General features: G+C 40.6%; 1 protein-coding gene across 1 annotated transcript in view; it reads left to right on the top strand.

Moving 5' to 3' along the window:
- Positions 1–796: 796 nt before the first annotated feature.
- ADAM7 (ADAM metallopeptidase domain 7) overlaps positions 797–20,997 on the top strand; it is a 120,432-nt gene continuing 100,231 nt past the window's right edge. The window contains exons 1-7 of the mRNA XM_036750131.1: positions 797–867; positions 2,780–2,858; positions 6,297–6,373; positions 7,769–7,955; positions 8,686–8,748; positions 15,783–15,854; positions 19,910–20,079. Coding sequence (XP_036606026.1) covers positions 821–867; positions 2,780–2,858; positions 6,297–6,373; positions 7,769–7,955; positions 8,686–8,748; positions 15,783–15,854; positions 19,910–20,079 — 695 coding nt within the window. The 5' untranslated portion in view covers positions 797–820. The remainder of the gene's footprint in view (positions 868–2,779; positions 2,859–6,296; positions 6,374–7,768; positions 7,956–8,685; positions 8,749–15,782; positions 15,855–19,909; positions 20,080–20,997) is intronic.

The following is a 20,997-nucleotide window of genomic DNA, read 5'->3' as shown; positions in this document are numbered from 1 at the left end:
CTCCAGTTACTATGGCTCTGTTCACTTTGCTCTGAAGCTGCCACGTACTTAGACCTCTAAAGGTCCCTTGTAGTCATTGAGCACCTACTATGGATAAGGAAATTGAGACCCAGACAGGTTAATTGATGGGTCCAAGATCACATAGCACACAGGTAATAAGTCATGAAGCCAGCATTTGAAATCTAGGTCCTTTAACACAAATCCAACACTTTCTCCTGCTTCACCACACTCCCACTAAAGACATGTTTGAGCATTGTGAACCCTGTGCTTGTAAAAGGAAATTGTCACCCTCCTTGGTCCTTTATTTTAGCAACAAACAATCTTTTCTGGATTGTCAGGGGAAGAGTCAGAGAGGTGAGAGATCACTCAAATTATATCAAAGGCTTTTGTCATGTAAGAGCCTCTGACTGGTAGGCTATACTCTGAGCTTGGGAAAACTTAGGCCACCAACTTTCCTCATCATCATTGTCTCACAGATCCTTGACCTCCTCCCGTGTTCTGTAATATTTACCTTCTCTGTCATATCACTTACTTTTGTTTTCCTTTTTACTATGGTGAATTGAGAAGACTTCACTATAATACTTATCTTAGAGAATTAATCCCTTGAACTTTGAGTAGCATTTGGTTTCAAATCACCTGTATATAGTTATGGAAGAGAAAGAAAAGAAACTAGGAAAATTGAATTAATTTCAACAAACATTAATTAAGTGCCGACCACATGTAAGTCACACATTAGGTGCAGATTGTCCTAATTATCTTGAACTAATTGGAATGCATGTTTTTCTTCCAGGAAAAATATGATGCAGAGGTCCTCTATGAGATGATTATTCGTGGTAAACAAATTGTGCTTCACCTGAGAAGGACAGAGTGAGTGGCACAGTTCTAAGATTATAAAGAAACTTACATGGAATTATCCAAATTTTGCTTAACATCTCTCTGGCAAACATATATGCCAAATCTTTCTTTCTATTAGTAACATTTTCTTTGTACTTGATTCAGAGATTTGTAGAATCTCACAGTACCAAGTTATCTAGTCTGACCTATATCTGGCCAATCTTAGGCCCCATTTTAGACCAGGCCATACTTGAAAACCTCAGCAGCTGCAGGTGACAGGGATATCCACTAGGTCTTATAGCATCTAATTCTGTCTCTGGAGTGTTCTAAGTAATAGAAAGGTTTTCTTGGCATCAAGTGTCAATTTCCACTTTGCAGTTCCCACTTTCACTCCCACCAACCACCATTGCTTTTATTTCTTCCTTCTAAGGCCAACTAATCAATCAAGAAGCATTTCATAGGATTAGAGATCATACAGTCATTGATCCAGGATTTAGAGGCCACTAAATCCAATCTACACGGGAGGTACAGAAGACTTCAGTGTTTAGCCAAGGTTTCAAAGCTAAGGTAGGATTTAGAACTAGGTACTTCTGACTGCAGGTCCAGTATTCTATGCCCCATGGCACAAGACCCCTTTAAGTGCCTACTATGTGTCACTGAAGATAAAAAGAATAGAATAACATTCCCTGCCCTTAATCAGCTACATTCATTCATTTGAGAGAAATTATACACACACACACACACACACACACACATATAGGCGGGGATGCTAACATCTAGGTGAATCTGGAAAGCTGTCAGCTAAGAATTGACTCTAGACCTAAGTTTTGAAGAGATCTAGGGTTTCTGGAAGGCTGAGGAGATGAAGATGTTCCAGACATAGGGGAAAACCTGCACAAGGAGAGGACAAAAGATCGAATGTCGTAAATGATGAACAGACCAATCTGACTGAAATCTAGAATGAGGGGCATGCATAATATGCTTAGCAAGGGAGGCCAAAGCCAGGGTATGAAGGGTTTGGGATGTCAATAAGTGAGGTAAAAGCAATAGGGATGCATTGAAGGCTTTCAAGCAGCAGAGTGACTTTGTCAGATCTGTGCCTTATAGATATCACTTCAGCTGTGTGGATAGTGGATCTGCAAAGGAACAGGTTAGGAGGAGAAGGAGGAGAAAGAGGAAAAGGAGGAGGATGAGAGAGAGAGAGAGAGAGAGAGTCATAGATTCATCCCAAAAGATAGCATGTCCACACACCCTAAGGCCCAGTGATCTATCTGCTGTGCCACCTAGCTGCTGATAAACCTTACCTCCATGATCCTGCCTCCCCTTACAATCTTCCCCCTTTTTGTTGTGGTCACCACCAGCCTCCCGGGAATGTAGATGTGAAACCTCAAACCATGCATAATTTTTGCCTCTCCCTCATCTCCCATTTCCAAACCATTGCTCTTTCCTGTCAATGCTTCCCCTTCCACATCCCTTTTATCTGTTCCCCCTTTTTTCCACTCCCATGATCACCAGTCCAGCATGAGCTCTTGAAACAGAGTATATTGATTGAATTACTCTAATTGTCTCAGAATACCAGTAGGTTTCCTTCCTAGATCTGCTGGAATGGAATGGTCGCCTGATACTTGCATTACCCTCTCACACATTGCAAATTAGGTCTCTTCATTGGATCATATTCAGCCATTAGTAACCCCATTTTAAAGATTAGTTAACTGAGGTTCCATGATGATGTTGTTCATCCAACCAGCAAAAGACGGGTTACTTACACTTTCACCTCTTGGGAAGATTAGTCTGCTTAAGCTGCTATTAATGTGAGTTTCATCACCCTCTCTGATCAGAAGAAAAAGGAGTTCCCAAAGTTTTGTGGGAAGAGGGAGTCCTCCCATGAAAACCTTTCTTGTCGGCATTATGAAAAGGAGTAACTAACTTTTTGTTCTCTTTCCAGAGACCTTGTATCCCCAAACTACAGTGAAACACATTATTCCCAAGGAGGGGAGGAGATCACCACGAATCCTCAGCTCATGGTAGGAGACACAGTGTTGGGGTAATGGGTAGTATATTGGACCTGGTGGATTTGAATATCACCTCTGATATTTGCCAGCTTTGTCACTGTGGGGCACGTCACAGGTGAAATTCAAAAAAGGTAGACTAAGGCAATTTACTCCAAGCAATATAATAGTGTATTTACAGGGCACAAACCTATTAATAAAGTGGGTCAATGGCTGCTTTAGTTTTAAGACAAAGAACTGTAGATGCACTTCCTTTTTATAAACAGAACAAAGAACAGAACAGGGCAGCCGAGGAAATAATCAATTCAGGGTTGCCAGCATTGTGGGGGTAAGGGCAGCATGATTGGTTACTTTAAAGGAAGGAATTTACACTCACCCCTGGTACCAAGACCAGCCATCTCTATGTTAGAGGAATGCTTTATGGACTTGCAAGACCCAGCTGCATCATGAGGCTACTCAAGAATAGTGGACTCACCTGTGCCTGGGAATGAACTAAGATCACCTTTAATCAGACAAGGACAAACAGAGATGGGACCAGGCCAGCTTGTATGTTCTCAAGGATAACATGCAAATGTCATGGAATTTCTCAGGACATGAAATTATGAGGGGTAACAACTTTCCATTGCACAAGGTGATTTACCGAGGGTGCTGAGATAACAATTACTGCAGAATTAAAGTGTTTTATGAGAATATTGAACCTCTAAACTTAGCTCAGAGTTTTTCTTTAATTAAAAGTCATCGACAGGAAAAATAAAATTTGCTATCTAACTATGAAAGGGGAAGACAACTTTTGAACTCATAAGCTTCTTCACCCAGGGCCAAAAAGACTTGGGATTTTATATAAAATACAAAATAAGATTATAGAATAGAATCAATTGAAAAATAGAATCACATATAAATACAGAATTAATATTTGGTTTTCTCAGGCAAGAAAATTATTCTAACAAGCTTTTAATTTCTGCATCATAAAAGGTAGACCGCAATAACTGTACAGCTTATTTCAGTTATTCACCAAGAATTTATTAATTGACTAATGAGCGCTACCATGCTAAATGCCCATGATACTAAGGAAAAAGGTCTTTGCCTACAAGGATCTTCTATTCTCTTTAGTTTTTACATGACAAATTCTTTGTACTATTCAAAGTTATAAAATATGCCGAGTTAGTAATTATAGAAATGTGTGGTTAATAATATTAGGGTAGCATGTGAAGACTTCAGCTGGTTCTTCTGTGAAATCATGGGGCCCTGATACCGCCTTTAGGATCTTTCCTCTAAACACAGTCTAGAATGTCCCCACTCTATGCAATCACCCAAAAGGACTGAAACAGTAAGGTAATAATAACAATCTAGATGATGATTGTCAAAATGCCTATGTAGCTCTGTATCTCAAAGTACACGAGACTCTCCACATAGAAGGTGGAAGTAAACCATTCATTCAGACACCAGAGGACCACATCCCATAATCAAATGTTCAGCTCCCACAGCCAGTCAGTCCACTTCATCATAACAGCAAGGAACCCAAAACATTTAATATAGAATATCACAACATGGAGCCTCACCATCCCGAAACCTCTCCAACCCCCTGCAAGGGTCTTCCCCCAAACAAACTCACAGTACAGCTAAGTCAGCCTGCTCAGTTCTAACAATCACAAGGGCAGCCATTAGCAGCCACCAGCAGCCCTATTCTCTCTCTCTCTTTCTCCCTCCCTCCCTCCCTCTCTCCCTCCCTCTCAGCATTTCCTGTGACCACTTCCTTTTCTTGTCAGGAAGCTCCTCCCACCACATGTAACATGGGCATTCTGTCATTCTGTGATGTAAGCCGGTCACATGGCCTATTAATGGGTAGGAAAGATCTTCAAATCAAAATTGCTAATACAAGGACCAAACTCCACTGCTGGTCCTTATCCCTAAAAGAATGATTTTAAAGTTGATACTCCAGGGAAGCAGCCCTGGCTCAGGGGGAAGTACCCCGACACTGGCATAGAGCCCAGGTTCAATCTTTCCACCTCTGATGCTGAATAGCTAGGTGACCTTGAGCCACTTACTTACTGTTTCTGGGCCTCACTTTCCTTATCTATACACTGATGTCCTTTCTCTAGCTCTGAATCTCTGATCCTATGATTTGGGTTAAAATTCCACCTCTGACCTTTCTTTCTGGTGTGACCTTGGCCAAGTCATTTGGGTCTCTCTTTCCTCATCTGTAAAATGAAGGGATTGGACAATATGACTTTTAAAAGTTTCCTCCATATTGAAATCTACAATCCTGTAATATTGCAATCATAAACAGAAAGTTAATTAAGAATCCAAGGCTGGTTTATGAAAGTGTGTAAAATGAACAGGTATTGGTTACTATTGTTACTGAGAAGAGTTGAAATGTGGCCAAGAAAAACTAGTATGTAATATATTATTTCTCTACTTCTCTCTCTCTCCCTTCCTGCTGTTTCTCTGTTTCTCTCCCCCTCCCCTCTCTCTACCTTCCTCCTCTCTTTCTAATTTTCCTCTCTCTGTTTCTCTCTCTCTCCCCCACCCCTCTCTCTGTCTCTGTCTCTCTGTTTCTCCATCTCTGTCTGTCTCTTTCTCTCTCTCTCCTCTCTGTTTCTGTCTCTCTCTGTCTCTCCCCCTCTTCTTTGTGTCTATCTCACTATCTCTCCTCTCTCTATTTCTGTCTCTCTACCCTTTCTCTCTCTCTCTCTCTCTTCCTCTCTCCGCTCTGCCTGTCTCTCTGTCTCTGCCTGTCTCTGTGTCTCTGTCTCTCCGTCTCTGTCTGTCTCTCTCTCTCTCTCTCTCTCTCTCTGTTCCTGTCTCTGTCTGTCCCCCCTCCTCTCTGTCTGTCTCTCCCCCTCCTCTCTGTCTCTTCTCTGTGTCTCTGTCTCTTTCTCTGTCTCTCTACCCCTTTTCTCTGTCTCTGTCTGTCTCTCTGTCTCTGCCTATCTCTGTCTCTGTGTGTCTCTGTGTCTCTGTCTGTCTCTGTCTCTCTCTGTCTGTCTCTCCCCCTCCTCTCTGTCTCTCCGCCTCCTCTCTGTGTCTCTCTCTCTGTCTCACTGTCTCTCCCCTCTGTTTCTGTCTCTCTACCCCTTCTCTCTGTCTCTGCCTGTCTCTCTGTCTCTGTCTCTCTCTCTGTCTCCTCTCTGTGTCTCTCTCTGTCTCACTGTTTCTTCTCTCTTTCTTTTTGTCTCTGTCTCTCTGCCTCTGTCTGTCTCTCTCTCTCTCTCCTCTCTCTCCGTTTCTGTCTCTCTCTGTCCCCCTCCTCTCTGTGTCTCTCTCTCTGTCTCACTGTCTCTCCTCTCTCTGTTCTCTGTCTCTCTACCCCTTCTCTCTGTCTCTGCCTGACTCTCTGTCTCTCTCCATCTCTGTGTCTCTGTCTCTCTCTCTCTGTCTCTCTGTCTCCTCTCTGTCTCTCTCTGTCTCACTGTTTCTCCTCTCTTTCTTTTTGTCTCTGTCTCTCCCATGTAGGATCATTGTTATTACCAAGGGCACATTCTTCATGAAAAGGATTCTGCTGCTAGCATCAGTACCTGTGATGGCTTGAGGTAAGAACCAGATCTTCAAAACTCATTCTTGACTAAGCATAATTGACAACAAATGGTGAGTACGTTTGACTTCTGATGCAGCTGAGCATGCTCAATAACCGGTTAGCATAGACCAACTTGAAATGTGGGGGTGGGATCATTCTGGTCTCTTTTGTGATTCATGGAAATAGATATTTCCAGAAAAATAAATCGACACATCCTTCCTTGGCACCACGCCAGCACTGTAGGAATGATTCATGGGCCTTCTTTATTTACCAGTCTGGGAAAGTGAAAGGTTGATGCTGTTGAGGTAATAAGCATGGCCTGGCTTGGTAAAACCTGAGAAAACAAAGTTCAAGGGAAAAAATAAAGTTTTGCAGCAAGAAGCCGTAGATCATCCGAGCTAGAAGGGATAGGAAAGTTTGATAAGGAAACCTAGAACCGGAAAAGGGAAGTGACCCACCTGAAGAACCACAACGAGCAGAGGCTTAGCTGGGACTCAGACCCAAAGCTGCTGACTCCCAGTACAGCACTTTTTCCATTATACATATTACCTCACAGCTTCTTATTAAAGGGCACACTGAATTTAGTTATCAAATGTCTTTGCCTTTGGGGAAGGAAAATAAGTCATAGGGGCCCCAAACTTACTCATGGCTTTAAGGCTCTGTCATATAGAACCAAGGCACCAACAGGAACGAGTAAAGAAGATGCTCAAAATATGGGGAGAGAGGAATGTGATGTGATGAAAAGACTCTACTATCTGGTCACCTGTGTGACCTTCAGGAAGTTCTTTAGCCTCTCTGAGCCTCAGTGTCTTAATCTGTAAAATGACAGCATTAGATGGCAGGATCTCTGCCAAATAAACTCTTTCTAGTTCTAAATTTATGTTCCTATGAGCAGTAGGAAGTTAGGGTTGGACATTTAGGATTTCCTTTTGTTCTTCTGTGGTTATTCCATGTTGTACCCAGAAAGAAGACAGAATTAAGGGAGGCAGCCAGGCTTCTGCCTATGAGCCCTCAGAAAGAACTGACTCTTAGCATCCTAGCCTGGCTGGGAACTATGTTTTTTGCTTTTTTTTGTTTTTTTTTTTTTTTTTTTAAGAAGAATATGTTTCTGGGACAGCTAGGTGGCACTGGCACGCAGAGTCAGGAGGAGCTGAGTTCAAATCTAGCTTCAGATACTTACTAACTGTGTGACCCTGGGCAAGTCACTTAATCCCAATTGCCTCATTAAAAAAAGAGCATGTTTCCCACATCTTCCCCCCTCACCAACTGCATCCAGAATCATAATTCCCCACACCCTCCATGTTATTACATATCATTCCTTTTGAGTTGAAGCAGTCAAAGCTCCAGGAACAGGACATGGTCACCTGTCCACAATCCCTGGGCAGATGGTTTGCATTCTCATGCTCCACAGAGGATACTTCAGGAAGCATGGCCAGAGATACCTCATCGAACCTTTAGAGCACACTGACCAGGGGGAACATGCCATCTTCAAATATGACCACAAGGCCCAAGACACAAGCAATGGGAGCTGTGTGGTGTACAACTTTTCCAAGACAGAGGCTATCGCTCAGGCCTCCAGGTCAGGCCTCAGTTTAGAAGTAAGTTTTGTTTAGCTTTTTATCTGTTTGTTTGCTTTAATTCAGAGCACCTAGCACAGTGCTTGGCACATAGTAGACACTAAGTAACTGATTGTTAGCAATTTTCATTGTGAGAAAAAATTTACATGGGAAATAGGGTGGAATGGGACAGGAAGAGGGAGACATACAGACACAGAGACAGAGACAGAGAGAAGAGACAAAGGAGCAAGAGAAAGAAAATCAAGAGATAAAAGGAAGAGAGAAGAAGGGAAAGAAAAAGAGAATTAGATGAAGAGAGAGAGAAGGGGGATAAGAAAGAGACAGATGAGGGAGAAAAAGAGAGAGGAGAGTGAGTGTTAGATAAAGAGAAAATGAGGAAGAAAAAAAGAGCAACAAGTAAAAGACAAGAGAAAAGGAGTGAAAGATAGGAATTAGGAGAGAGATAAAAAAAGATAGACAAGAGAGAGGGAGAGGGAGGGAGAAAGATGAGGAAAAAGGAAAGAAAGAAGAGACAGTAAGGAGAGAGAGAAGAGGGAAGGAGAAAGAGAGAGAGAGGAATCAGAAAAAGGAGTCACATCATTTGTACTTATGTATTTCTCTCCACTTCTCCATCCATGTACCTTTGAACTTCTTTTGCTTTATCTATAAAGTGTTAATTACCAGATCTGTTCATATTGTTGTGGGATTATTCAGATGAAAGTCATTGGCAAGAAGGGACATGTTTACAGTTTCCTTTTAATCTACCCCAAAGATGCAGATGTACCTAAAAGAAAAGAAGTATATTGAACTCTTCATTGTTGCTGATCATGCCTTGGTAAGTTATCAGAGAAATGACTTAATGGCCGTCCAACAGCTCAACAAATACACTTGTACCTCTTGGCGACTGTACAGGGTCTTGGAGAGGGTTATCTTGGAGCTTTTGCTGAAGGGCTCCAACCTGAGCTCCACTGGGAGGGTCTCTGCAATGGATGTTTAATCTGGTTTTAGGGTTCTATAGGACTGTAGGATTAAGAGCTGGAACAATCATAAAAATAATTTATATTTATGGAGGATTGTAAGTTGTACAAAGTGCTCTTATAATCCTGGCGAACACTGGTGACCCAGAGGGAACCAATTTCTGTCAGTAAGGAGAGCAGAAACTCTTTTCCACAAGGTTGAGAAGGGTGAGGGAGGAAAGCAACTGGAAACAACAAATATTCCTCCTCTGCCCCTCCCCCTTGGACTTCTCTACGAAGGGGAGGAGAGACCTATGACGATAGCGTGGAAGGAATTAGGGGCCAAAGTCCTCCTTGCAGAATATGGTAGATCTTCAGAAGAGGGAACCAAGTCAGGTATTTTTGCTTGTTTTTTTTTTTTTCTTTATTCAATGGGGAAGGGGGTAATGGAGAATTTCTAGAAATAGATGCGATGTAAATACAAAAACACCAAGCTTTTTTTCATTAAGTAGAGGACTTAGCTTTAGCAAGGACTAGGGTGTCCTGAGAGGACTTTAGGTATGAATTTGGGGAGAAGAGGCAGTTCATGGTGATAGCTCCTGTCACTGAATCTAAGTCTTCTGTTAATCACTAGAGGTGAAGGTAGGTTGAGGAGAGAACAGCAGGTCTGAAACAAATATTCGGGATTATGCACATTTATGAATTCTTTAATTTTTAACACTTTCCTCATCTATCATTTTTCTGAAGTCTAACAAGAGCCTGTGAAGATGGTACTGAATATGTTATTATGGCCATTTTACAGACGAAGAAATTGAGTCTTAGAGAGGTTAAATGACCACTCATGGAAGCTTGGAAGTGTCAGCAGCAAGAATCAAATCCAGGTCTTTCTCATTCCAAGGTTCATATTGCTATTCCAAGTTTGCCTTCTTTTGAGAAGTACCTATTTTTGTCCTCTGACATTTGTTTATAAGGAAATGGATCTTATTCTCATGGTTTTGGGAAGCTAGATAGCATAGTAGATAAAAGACCGGACCCAGAGTTGGGATGACTTGAGCTCAAATCTAGTCTCAAGACATCTACTAGTTATATGGCCCTGGGCAAGCCATCAACCTCTCAGTCTCAGTTTCCTCTTCCATAAAATAGGGATAATAATGGCACCCATTCTCAGGATTATTGTGAGGATCAAATGAGATAATATTCATAAAATGCTTTGCAAATATCAAAGTAATATAAAATTGCTAATTATCATCAATACCATCATTATCATTAATTTGCATCAATTCCTTAAAGATTTAGATATCAGGTATTTATCAGAGATGTTTATAACAACGATTTTAATTCATTTCTTTCTTCAAAAAATCTAGATTCATTCTTTTTTTGTGAAAAATATTTTATATATTAAAATTAATCCACTCTATAGTTCTTATTTGATTTGATTTGTTGACTATTTAAGAATTTTTAACTCCACAATTGGGACAGACATTTTGATATCTTTTGATTTCATATGATGTTTCTATTTAGACCATTCAAAACTTTATATATCTATCTATTCATCCACCCATCTATTTATTTACCTAGAAGGTTAGATATGATCTCATGACCCCTTGTTTGAAGCGGTGCATTTATATATGTATATATTTGTGTGTATGTATGTATGTATGCTTGTATATGTACATGTGTATACATGTATGTTTATTAATCAGACTATAGAAGTCTGAGTATACTCATTTTGGGCCATCTAGCCTTAGCCTTCCAATTGAATTTTTGCTGCATATTTCATTTTATCCTCTGAAGAGCTATAGTAATCTAGGAATATGATGTGATAATTTATTTCTCACTAATAATCTTGTAATCACATTAATTAGTTAGATCAGGTCTCAACTCAAATTCATAAAATATTCATTGTTTAATAAAATCAAGAAACCTTTCCAACTATGGTTATTCTTGTTTGTATATAATTAAACATCAAAGTTACTTGTCAATGTAATTTATAAATGAACAAAAGCATTAATAACATGAAGAGATATCCAGTTAAATACAATATTTTTGCTATAATTAGCATCACCTTCAGAGTCCCCTAAAACCTTCATTATAACAGTAGATGATTCCTTTTCACTTCCCTGGAAGCTGTTACTTCATTCAGTCCCTCCAGATACTATTTTTTTGAAGGGAGAAGGCAGAGCAATTGGGATTGAGTGACTTGCCCAAGGTCACACAGCTAGTAAGTGTGTCAAGTGTCTGAGGCCAGATTTGAACTCAGGTCCTCCTGACTCCAGGGCCGGTGCCCTACTCACTGTACCACCTAGCTGCCCCCCAGACACTAATTAAAGTCTTTTGAGTATTTTCTTTATGGTCTTTCTAAAGATCAGTCTGCTCTTCATTTTACTTCAATAATCACAGAAAATAGTCTTTCAGCTTATCTCATGTTCTTTATAGACTTCTTATACATTTATCTTTTTTAGGATTCTCTTATAAAATAACTCTTGACAATCCCCATAAGTAAGAAGTCCATCCTTATTTTCTATTTTCTCTGACCTCTCCAAATGGCATCCTCATAGATAACAATCAAAGCCCACACCTAGCTGATTCCATAGGGAGAAAGTGACTTCACAACAGGCCATTTTCTGAAATCTTGCAAATTGTCCAAACACTGTCTTTCCTCAACATTTCACCTATCTTCCTTTTGATATTTAAAGCTATACTCAAGATAGCTATAGGTTCTGAGATACACATTCAAAATAGGTCCTTTCTACATTACCGCGTGCCTCTCTCACTTTGTGTATCTCTTCCTCCTCCCTCAAAATCCTAGGCATATTTGTATATAATGGATGTGGTAAACTATATACATACACATACATACATACACATAGCATGTATATGACATATCTATATATGTATGTATCATACTCAGAATTTTACACGGTTTCTGAGATGAGAAATAATGTAACATACCAAATGGACAGTCCTCCAACAATCTTGGATTCAGAAAGGCCTAGGTTCAAATTCTGCCTTTGATACATGCTGACTGTATGACCTTGGGAAATTCACTTAACTTTCAGTGTTCCAGACAATTCTCTAAAGCTTTAATCCAGACTACACAACTATCTGCATTTTGAGGGATAGAGTGGGACATTACAACAGGGAGTGCTGTGTACTGATGAAATCTCAATTCTGAACATATATACATACATACATATATACACAAACACATGCATGTGTGTGTGTGTGTGTATGTGTGTGCGTATGAACCTGATTCTATTTTTTCACTTTGCTACCGTCAAATTTTCTGGACAGTTAAAAAAATTAAATAGTGAGCCAATAAGTACCTACTATATGCCAGAGAGTGTACATGCTGGGTATACAAAGCAAGGCCAAACACAATCCCTGCTGTTGAAGAGCTCTCAATCTGTTCCTTTTCTTGTGTTTTAAATATTGTATGTAACACCCACAAATCTTTTTTTTAATTCATTACTGAAATCAACCACTCCCTGTCTTCAAATACCTTGAATCCTATGAGGAGGACGGAACAGGTTCACTAACGAGTGCATCGAGATCCTAAATAAACACAAGTGATGGACGAGAAGGGGATGGCACTTGATTGTAGTTCTCAGCTCTCATAACCTGATTGTTTTTATCCATTACCACATAGATAGCTTTTCATAATTATTGGGAGACTTAAATTACTTATAGAATAATGCTTTCAATTAAAGATCACATTACAGAAACAGTAACAACTTTTATGAAAAATGATGACCATAAAAATGTGCCACATCACGAAGTATGGGATGTAGATGAGGCATCATGACACGGGGGGATGGGCAGTCTCTTTGTAGTCTGAGATCTGAGGTTAAAATCCAGCTGTGCTCCATACCACTTGTGAGAACTTGGGAAAATCCATTGCTGATCTGGGCTTCAGTTTCCTCATCTGTAAAATGTGGGGGGGGGGTCAGACTAGATGACTTCTAAACTGTCTTCTAATCAATAAACATTGATACATTGATTAGGTATCTACTATCTGTCAGGCACTGTGCTTGACACTAGGGATACAAAAAGAAGCAAAAGACACTATTTCCTGAAAAGAGCTCACAAGCTAATCTTCCAGGTTTATGTCTGGGATCTGTATTCTTTTAAAAATCAGACTAGTATTTTTATTGTAATAGGGAGCCATTCCATCAGGAAAGTCCTTCAATGAAAGTAGATCTTTGTTCAATGGGGAAGGGGGTATGGAGTATTTCCAGAAATAAGTGTGATGTAGATGAAAAACCACCAAGAACTAGTCTTAGAGGGTTGCCTTTGGCACTAAAAGTTTAGGTGGTCATATAGCTAGTATTCCTCTGAAGTTGGATCTGAACAGAAGTTTTCCTGACCCTCAGGCTGACTCTCTATCCACTGTGACACCGCCTCTTGTGATCAGCATATAGAGCCAATGACACATCCCTAAATGCACATTAATAAGAGTGAAAAAGGAAAACAGAAGGAAATTGTACTTAAAAAGAAGTTAGAAATAAACAACTTAATATACATAAAGCAAACATAAAAAATGAAGAAGTTAGAAAAAATGGAGGAAAAGGGAGGGCTTGTAACAGCAGGTCTCAAAAGAGCTGTTTATTAGATCTCTTAAGGAGTTCTAATTATATGATCTCATTTGTCTCAAGAGAGGTAGTACAGTGGACAGGGTGCTGGTCCTGGAGTCAGTAAAACCTGAGTTCATATCCAGCCTCAGATATTTATTACCTGGGTGACCCTGGGTAATTAACTTAACCTCTGTCTGCCTCAGTTTTCTCAACTGCAAAGTGAGTTCAATAATAATAACTACTTCACAGGGTTGTTTTGAAGATCAAATGAGATAATATTTGTAAAGCACTTAGCCGGTGCTTGGCATCTAATAGGTGCTTCATTCCCTTCCTCCTCATTTACCATTTTCTTTCACCCTATCCAGACTCTTGCATGTTTGTAGAGTACAGTAAGCATTTTCATGTAATGGATGAGGAAAAAGACCCAGAGAGCTTCTGGCTTGGGAGGCTTCAGTAAGTAAGGCAAGTCACTTCCATATTGCTTCCTCATCCTTTGGCTCTCGAAGATTCCTTCCAGTACAAATCCTATAGTTATATGTCTCTGAATCATAGTTAGGAAGATATTAGCACAGAGAGTACTGGAGAGAGTCAGGAGTCCAGAGCTCTGCTCCCTACTTTGCCATAATTACACTCTGTGACTTGGAGTAAATGATGTCCTTTACTTAAAGCTCTGTTTACTCCTCTGAGAAATGAGGGGATGGATTATGCACTCTCTGAAGTCCTTCCTTTCTGGGCAGTTAGGTGCCAACCCTGGCATCCAGAGAACCTGAGTTCAAATGCAGCCTCAGACATTTACCAACTGTGTGACCTCAACCCCGTTTGTCTCAGCTCTTTATCTGTAAAATGAGCTGGAGAAAGAATGGCAAACCACACCAGTATCTTTACCAAGAAAACCCTAAATGGGGTCACAGAGAGTCAGACATGACTAAAATGACCCAACAGCAAGGTCCTTTATAGCTAAATGGCAAATGTTACCCTAACTTTCAGAAAGGAGAAGAAAACAGGGTCTACAAAGTATAGACCAGTAAACTGACTTTGATTCCTTTGAGAATTGTAGAGTGCATCATTAAAGGGATGGTTGCTAAACATCTAGAAAGCAAAGCAGTAATTACAAGAGCCAGCATGGTTTCATCACAATCAAGTCATGTCAGACCAAGGATATTTCCTTTTTTGACAAGATTCTAAACCAGTAAATGAAGAGAATTCAGTGAATATAGTTTACTTGGATTTTAGCAATTTTTAATAAGGTACTTTACACCATTATTTCTGAGCAGATGGAAAGATATGGACTAGATAATAAAATTGAATACATTAAAAACTGGGTGTATGATTGTACTCACACTGGGGTTATTAATTGCTCATTGTCAATGTACCAGTGGAGGATATCTTCCAGGGATAAGGAGGTGATATCTTCCCCATATTCTGCCTTCATCAGACCTTCTCTGGAGCTGTGTGTTCAGATGGGCACTTCAGCCAAAAAAGGTCCTTGAAAAGTTAGAGAGTAACTAGAGATGGACAACCCTAATCACGAAGGGTGCTGAGTTATTGTCATGTGCAGAAGAGAGGATGGGAAAACCTGATAGCTCTACTCAAGTGTTAAAGGGCTGCCATTTTAAGGAGGAATTAGACTAGTTCTTTTTGACCTCAAAAGGCAGAAGGAATGGGTAGAAGTTGCAAAGCAGACAATTTAACCTGATGCCAGGAACATCTTCCTAACACTTCTTTTGTTGTTCAGTCACGTTCAGCCCATTTGGGGTTTTCTTGACAAAGATATTGGAGCTATTTGACATTTCCTCCATTAGCTCATTTTATAGATGTGGAAAATGGGGCAAACAGGATTAAGTGACTTGCTCAGGGTCACACTGCTAGTCTGAGGTCAAATTTGAACTCAAGAAGAGTTTTCCTGACTCCAGGCACTTTATGCACTATGGCGCCACCTAGGTGACCCAGGGATATAAACTAGGGTTTAAATAACAAAATCCCACTTGTAGAAAGATTCTTTTTCAAATATACATTGCACCATATGATGTTTGAGGAACTGCTGACTTTTTCATTCCTGATTCTAGAACCAAGCTTCTTTTTGTTGGGGGGAGGGGGGGGTTGGGGATTGACTAAAAATCATGATAAGAGGAGGAAAAATGACTTTCTTTTCTTCCATTATTGTTATCGAATCTTTTTTCTGGGCTATAGGAATGTTACCTGCCTCAATGGAGGAAACATCCACATTGACAAGATCCCCGAGGCACCAGAGGTGTATTGGGCTGTCTCACAATGTATAAGCCCTTTTCTGGAGCTTTTCTCTTTGTGTCTAACGGAGGCTTCCCAAATTTTATTTCTAGTACCGAAGACACAACCATCTGCAGAAATGGCTGCGTACTCGGATTTTCGGCATGGTCAATTTTGTCAACATGGTACGGAAGATACGTTGCAGTCTGCCTGGAGTTCAAGTACCACTGGACAGATTTCCAGGAAAGGTCCTGGGTTTTCTAGAACAGTACTGAGGAAGGAGAAGAAACCACACACCTGCAAGACAAATTTGGCTTCTTATTTTTATCATAAATTATTTCTCATAGTTACCTCAGGCAACTCCCTAGGAGCAGATGGGTTGCAAATGGCCCTAATACACAGATCTTCTATGCCAGGAGTCCCCAGGCTTCCAAAATCAAATTCTTCCTTTATTTCCAGACATAAATGAAAACATGCTGATTTAGAACAGTTTGCCAAGTTCAGTCTTCACAACAACATGAGGTGTCACAAGTATGATTATCTTAATTTGTTGTTATTCAGTCATTTCAGTCTCTTCACGACCCCATTTGTGGTTTTCTTGGCAAAGATATTAGAGTGCCTTGCTATTTCTTTCTTCAGCTCATTTTCCATATGAGGAAATTGAGGTAAATAAGGTTAAGTGACTTGCCTAGGGTCACACTACTAGTAAGTGTCTGAGGGCACATTTGAACTCCTGACTCCAGGCCCAGCACTCTATCTATTGTGCCACTATTATCTGAATTTTACAGATGAGGAAATTATGACTCAGCCAAGGGATTGTTAAGGATGAGCAATATGTCCCTTTGATTCACAAGTGATCATTAAGCATATATTGAGCCCTTACTATATACTAGGCATTGTGACGAAAAAAGGACCAATACTTGCCATCACAGAACTGAAATTCTACTAGGAGAGAGAACATGTACATACATCAAGTCAAGGAGAATAAGGACTAGATTTATGGTTTCAATGATGCGGAGGGAACTCCCAGGCAAAGAAAGCTCCTTTCCCAATGCTGTCATCGCATCCTGTGTAACATACAGTCTTAGAGAGTTTCCTGGCTCACTGAGAGGTATAGTAACCTTCCCAGGGTTTCACAGTCAGTAGGTGTGAGAAGCAGCACTCAAAGGCAAGTCTCCTCGGTCTTGAGTTCAGCTCACGATCACTACACCGTGCTGTCTCTCATATATAAGAGTACACAGGAGAAATGAAGATTGTTTTAGAGGGAAAGCATCATGGGATCATAGATTTAGAGCCAAGGGGGCCCGAGAGAGAACCCTATCTTGCCTCCTTCTTTTATTGGAGAAGAAAATAAGGCAGATCCCACAGCTAGCAAATGCTTAAGGTACGGTTTAAATGTAAGTTTCCCTGAATCTAAGTCCATGTTCATTCAAATGCTAAATCAGGGGTGGGAAACCTGCAGCCTCCAGGCCACATGTGGCCCTCTAGGTCCTCAAGTGGGTCCCTTTGAATCTGATTCAGTCAGATACACACCCTTGTGCTAAACCATCTTGATTTAAAGTACCTCCAATGAATAGTTCCCCATCCTACCCCTAGAGGGGCAGCTAGGTGGCACCATAGTCCATAGAGTGCTAAGCTTACAGTCTCATCTTCCTGAGTTCAAATCTAGCCTTAGACACTTATTAGCTGTGTGACTCTGGGCAAGTCACTTTACCCTGTTTTCCTTAGTTTCCTCATTTGTAAAATGAGCTGGAGAATGAAATGGCAAAGCACCCCAGTATCTTTGCCAAGACAAACCCAAATGAGGTGCAAAGAGTCAGACACAACTGAACAACTACTACCCCCAGGCCTCAGTTATGCTCTGTCTACACTCTTATCCCTTCCCATTCTTCATCCCTTAGTGAATTGGTCCAAATCAACACTATTCTCTACTCTTGAATCTCTTGTTCCTGGGCTCTACTGCTGCTCACCTCTTGCCCAAATGAAACCCTGTTGCATTCTACTGTCCGTCTCCTCTCTTCCTACTCAGGTTCTGCTGAACAGAGCTGAAGAAATTTCCCATGGAACTGTGCAAACTAGGCCCACTACAGCTGCCTTCCCATGGATTCAATAAACACCCCCTGTGCTGATGATTCTTAAATCGATTTGCCCAGCCCTAATCTTCCTCCTGTTCTCTGGTCTCACATCTCCAACTGTTTATTGGACATATTGAACTGCATGCCTTGTGGGTGTCCAAAACTCAACAAGAACAAAAATAAACTTATCTTTTCTGCAAAGCCTCCCCCTCTTCCTAACTTCCCTGTTGCTACTGAGGGCACTGCCATCTTCCCAGTCACCCAGGCTTGCGATTCGCAGTTTTATCCTTAGAGCCTCACTCTCTCAACCCCACCCCACCCCATATTCAACCTACAACCAAGGCCTGACGGTTTTACCTTTGTCACACCTCTTGAGTACACCCTCTTTTCTGCTGTGACAAAACCACCACCCTGAGGCAAGCCCTTATTACCTCATGCCTAGATTATTGCAGTAGCCTGCCAGTTGGACTCCCTGCCACCATGAGTCTTTCCTCACTTCAGTCTGTCCTCCCCCAGCTTTCAAAGAGATTTTCCTAAAACTTAGATCTGACCCTGTTGCACACCTACTCAATAAACTCCAATCTCTCTCTCTCTCTCTCTCTCTCTCTCTCTCTCTCTCTCTCTCTCTCTCTCTCCCTCTCTCTCGGATTTAAATATGTAAATAGAAAAATTTCTGTTTGAAGGTCAAAGACCTTCATGAATTTCTCACCCCCACACCAATCTCCAGTTTTCTTAAACCTTACACTTCCCTCTCCCCACCCAAAACACTCATACCTTCTCTGTGGCCTCTTTCCTATTCCTTAAAAGGAGGAATGTCCCTATAGTTGACCTATAGCAGAATGCTCTCCCTCTTCATTTCCACTTGCTGGCTTCCTTCAAGTCCCAAATAAAATATTCAACAGGAAGCCTTTCCCAGTCCCCTTTGATTCTAGCACCTTCCTTCTATGGATTATTGCCAATTTATCCGATATGTAGTTTGTTTATACATAGTTGTTTGCATATGGACTCCATCAGACTATGAGCTTCTTTTTTGTGGTAGTTCATCAGTTGTTCTAGTTGTAGTCAACTTTTCATGACCCCATTTGGGGTTTTCTTGGCAAAGGTACTGGCAGGGTTTGTGGTTTCCTCCTCCAGCTCATTTTCTATATGCAGAAACTGGGGCAAATAGAGTCCAGTGACTTGCCCAGGGTTACACACTTAGTAAGTGTCTGAGGCTAGATTTGAACTCAGGAAGATGAGTTTTCCTAACTCCAGGGTCGGTGCTCTGTGCACTATGATGCCACCTAGCTTCCTTGATGAGCTCCTCTAGAGCAGATTATTTTTGCCTATCTTTGTATTCCTAGTGCTTGTAGCATAATAGGTGATGTGTGTGTCTGTGTGCACGCATGTGTGTGCACACATATGTGCATGGATATGTGTGTATGTATGTTATATATGTATATTATATGTATGTTATATATGTTTGTGCATAGATGTGCATATGTATGTTATATATATATATATATATATATATATATATATATATATATATATATGTGAGTGAGAAAGAGAGAGAGAGAGAGAGAGAGATTATCTCTTCCCATTATAAAGCAAGCTCCTTGAGGATGGGACTGTTTTGCTCCCCTATATGTGGCCTATATGTATATCCTTAGCACTTAGCACAGTGTCTGAAACCTAAGAAATGTTTAATAGAAGCTTTATCATATAATATACTATGTGCGAGATACTGTGCTAAACTCTAGGAATAAACTTAGATGACATGTAGGCTAGTACCTACCCACAAGGAGCTTACATTCTGATTGGAAAAGACAACCTATGAAGTGGAGCTGAAAGAGGAAGAGGGGCTAGATTCCACAGCAGCGTGGTATAGAGATGGCCGGAAGGAGTCTGCAGGTCCTGGCAAAAGCACTGGAGAACACCCAAATTGCTAACTATGGGTTTCTTTTGTTTAAGAAAATCTTTGATTCCAACAGAATATAATGTCTTTTAGGCCAAGGACTATTACACTTTTGCCCTTATGTTCCTAATATCTAGCTTAATGATTGAAAGAAATTAATAAGTATCAAAAGAAGGAAGGGAGGAAGGAAAGAAAGAAGGAAGGGAGGAAGGAAGAGAGGAAAGAGGGTAGGAAGGTGCAAAAGTATTTTTTTTTTCCCTTTGGACAGCTTTATAAAACCTTGAATATTCAAGTGATCTTGGTTGGTCTTGAAATGTGGACAAATGGAGATAAAATAGAAGTCAATTCAAACTTGGGTACTACCCTCCTTTACTTTGGTGGCTGGCAGGAAACAACCTTGAAAAAAAGAAAGAATTTTGATCATGCTCAGCTACTCAGGTAGGTGATCCTCCTCTTCTCTGGTTTTGGCCAGGACATCCATTGGCAGGGAGACTTTTTTCTCCACTTTGCAGACAAATGCATCTGGGAGGAAATCTATTTGGATTTGTCAGGGTGGGAGGAGTGTATTGGTTTAACACAGTGCATTGAGTCACAGTAAATTTCCCAATGTTCTCTGTTGTTATTTTTAGAAAAGTATTTTTTTCCCTTCCCAATTCTGATGAATAATAGATAAAACAAAGCTGACATTGGAATTTATTTTACTTTTAATTGATATAAGAAGGAAAAAATGCTTCTGAATTTCCCTTATGTCTCTCTCAAAACCTCTCTTCTTTCCACTGACATTATCTGTGGCTTGTGTTCATTCTCTAAACATTAGGGTCCCCATGACCTATCCCCAGTTAGGCTTGCCTCTACTTGGACAGCACCTGGGAGCCAGAGATTACCAGATCTGGATGGAGTCTTACAGACCATCCAATCAAAACTCATCATACAAATGAAGAACCTCAGACTAAGAGAGTGTAAATGATCTATCCAAGGTTACATAGCTCTTAAGTATCAAAATGGGGAATTTGAAGCCAGATCTATGGACTCCAAAGCTATTATTCTCAGCACTCTCTTAAAAGGAAGGAGCAGAGGTAAAGAAGAAATATATTCCAGGCATGAGGCATAGCCTGTGCAAACACATAGAGGTGAGAGATCAGGTGTCTTTCACAGGGAATGTCAAGTCAGCCAGCTGGGCTTGAAGTGGGGATGATTATCACTCCAACTTCATGGGGCCATTATGAGGATCGAATCCTATAAGGCAGGCACAGGGATTTGCAAAACAACACACTATGAAAATGTCTGTTATTATTATTTTCAACCCAACAATAATGCTGATTCAGGAAATGGCTCAAGTCTTATCATGAAGAAAAT

This window comes from Trichosurus vulpecula, chromosome 3, assembly GCF_011100635.1.
Source record: "Trichosurus vulpecula isolate mTriVul1 chromosome 3, mTriVul1.pri, whole genome shotgun sequence".
NCBI lineage: Eukaryota > Metazoa > Chordata > Mammalia > Diprotodontia > Phalangeridae > Trichosurus > Trichosurus vulpecula.
Note: the sequence above shows the minus strand (reverse complement) of the source record. Positions and strands in the feature narration are given on the sequence as shown.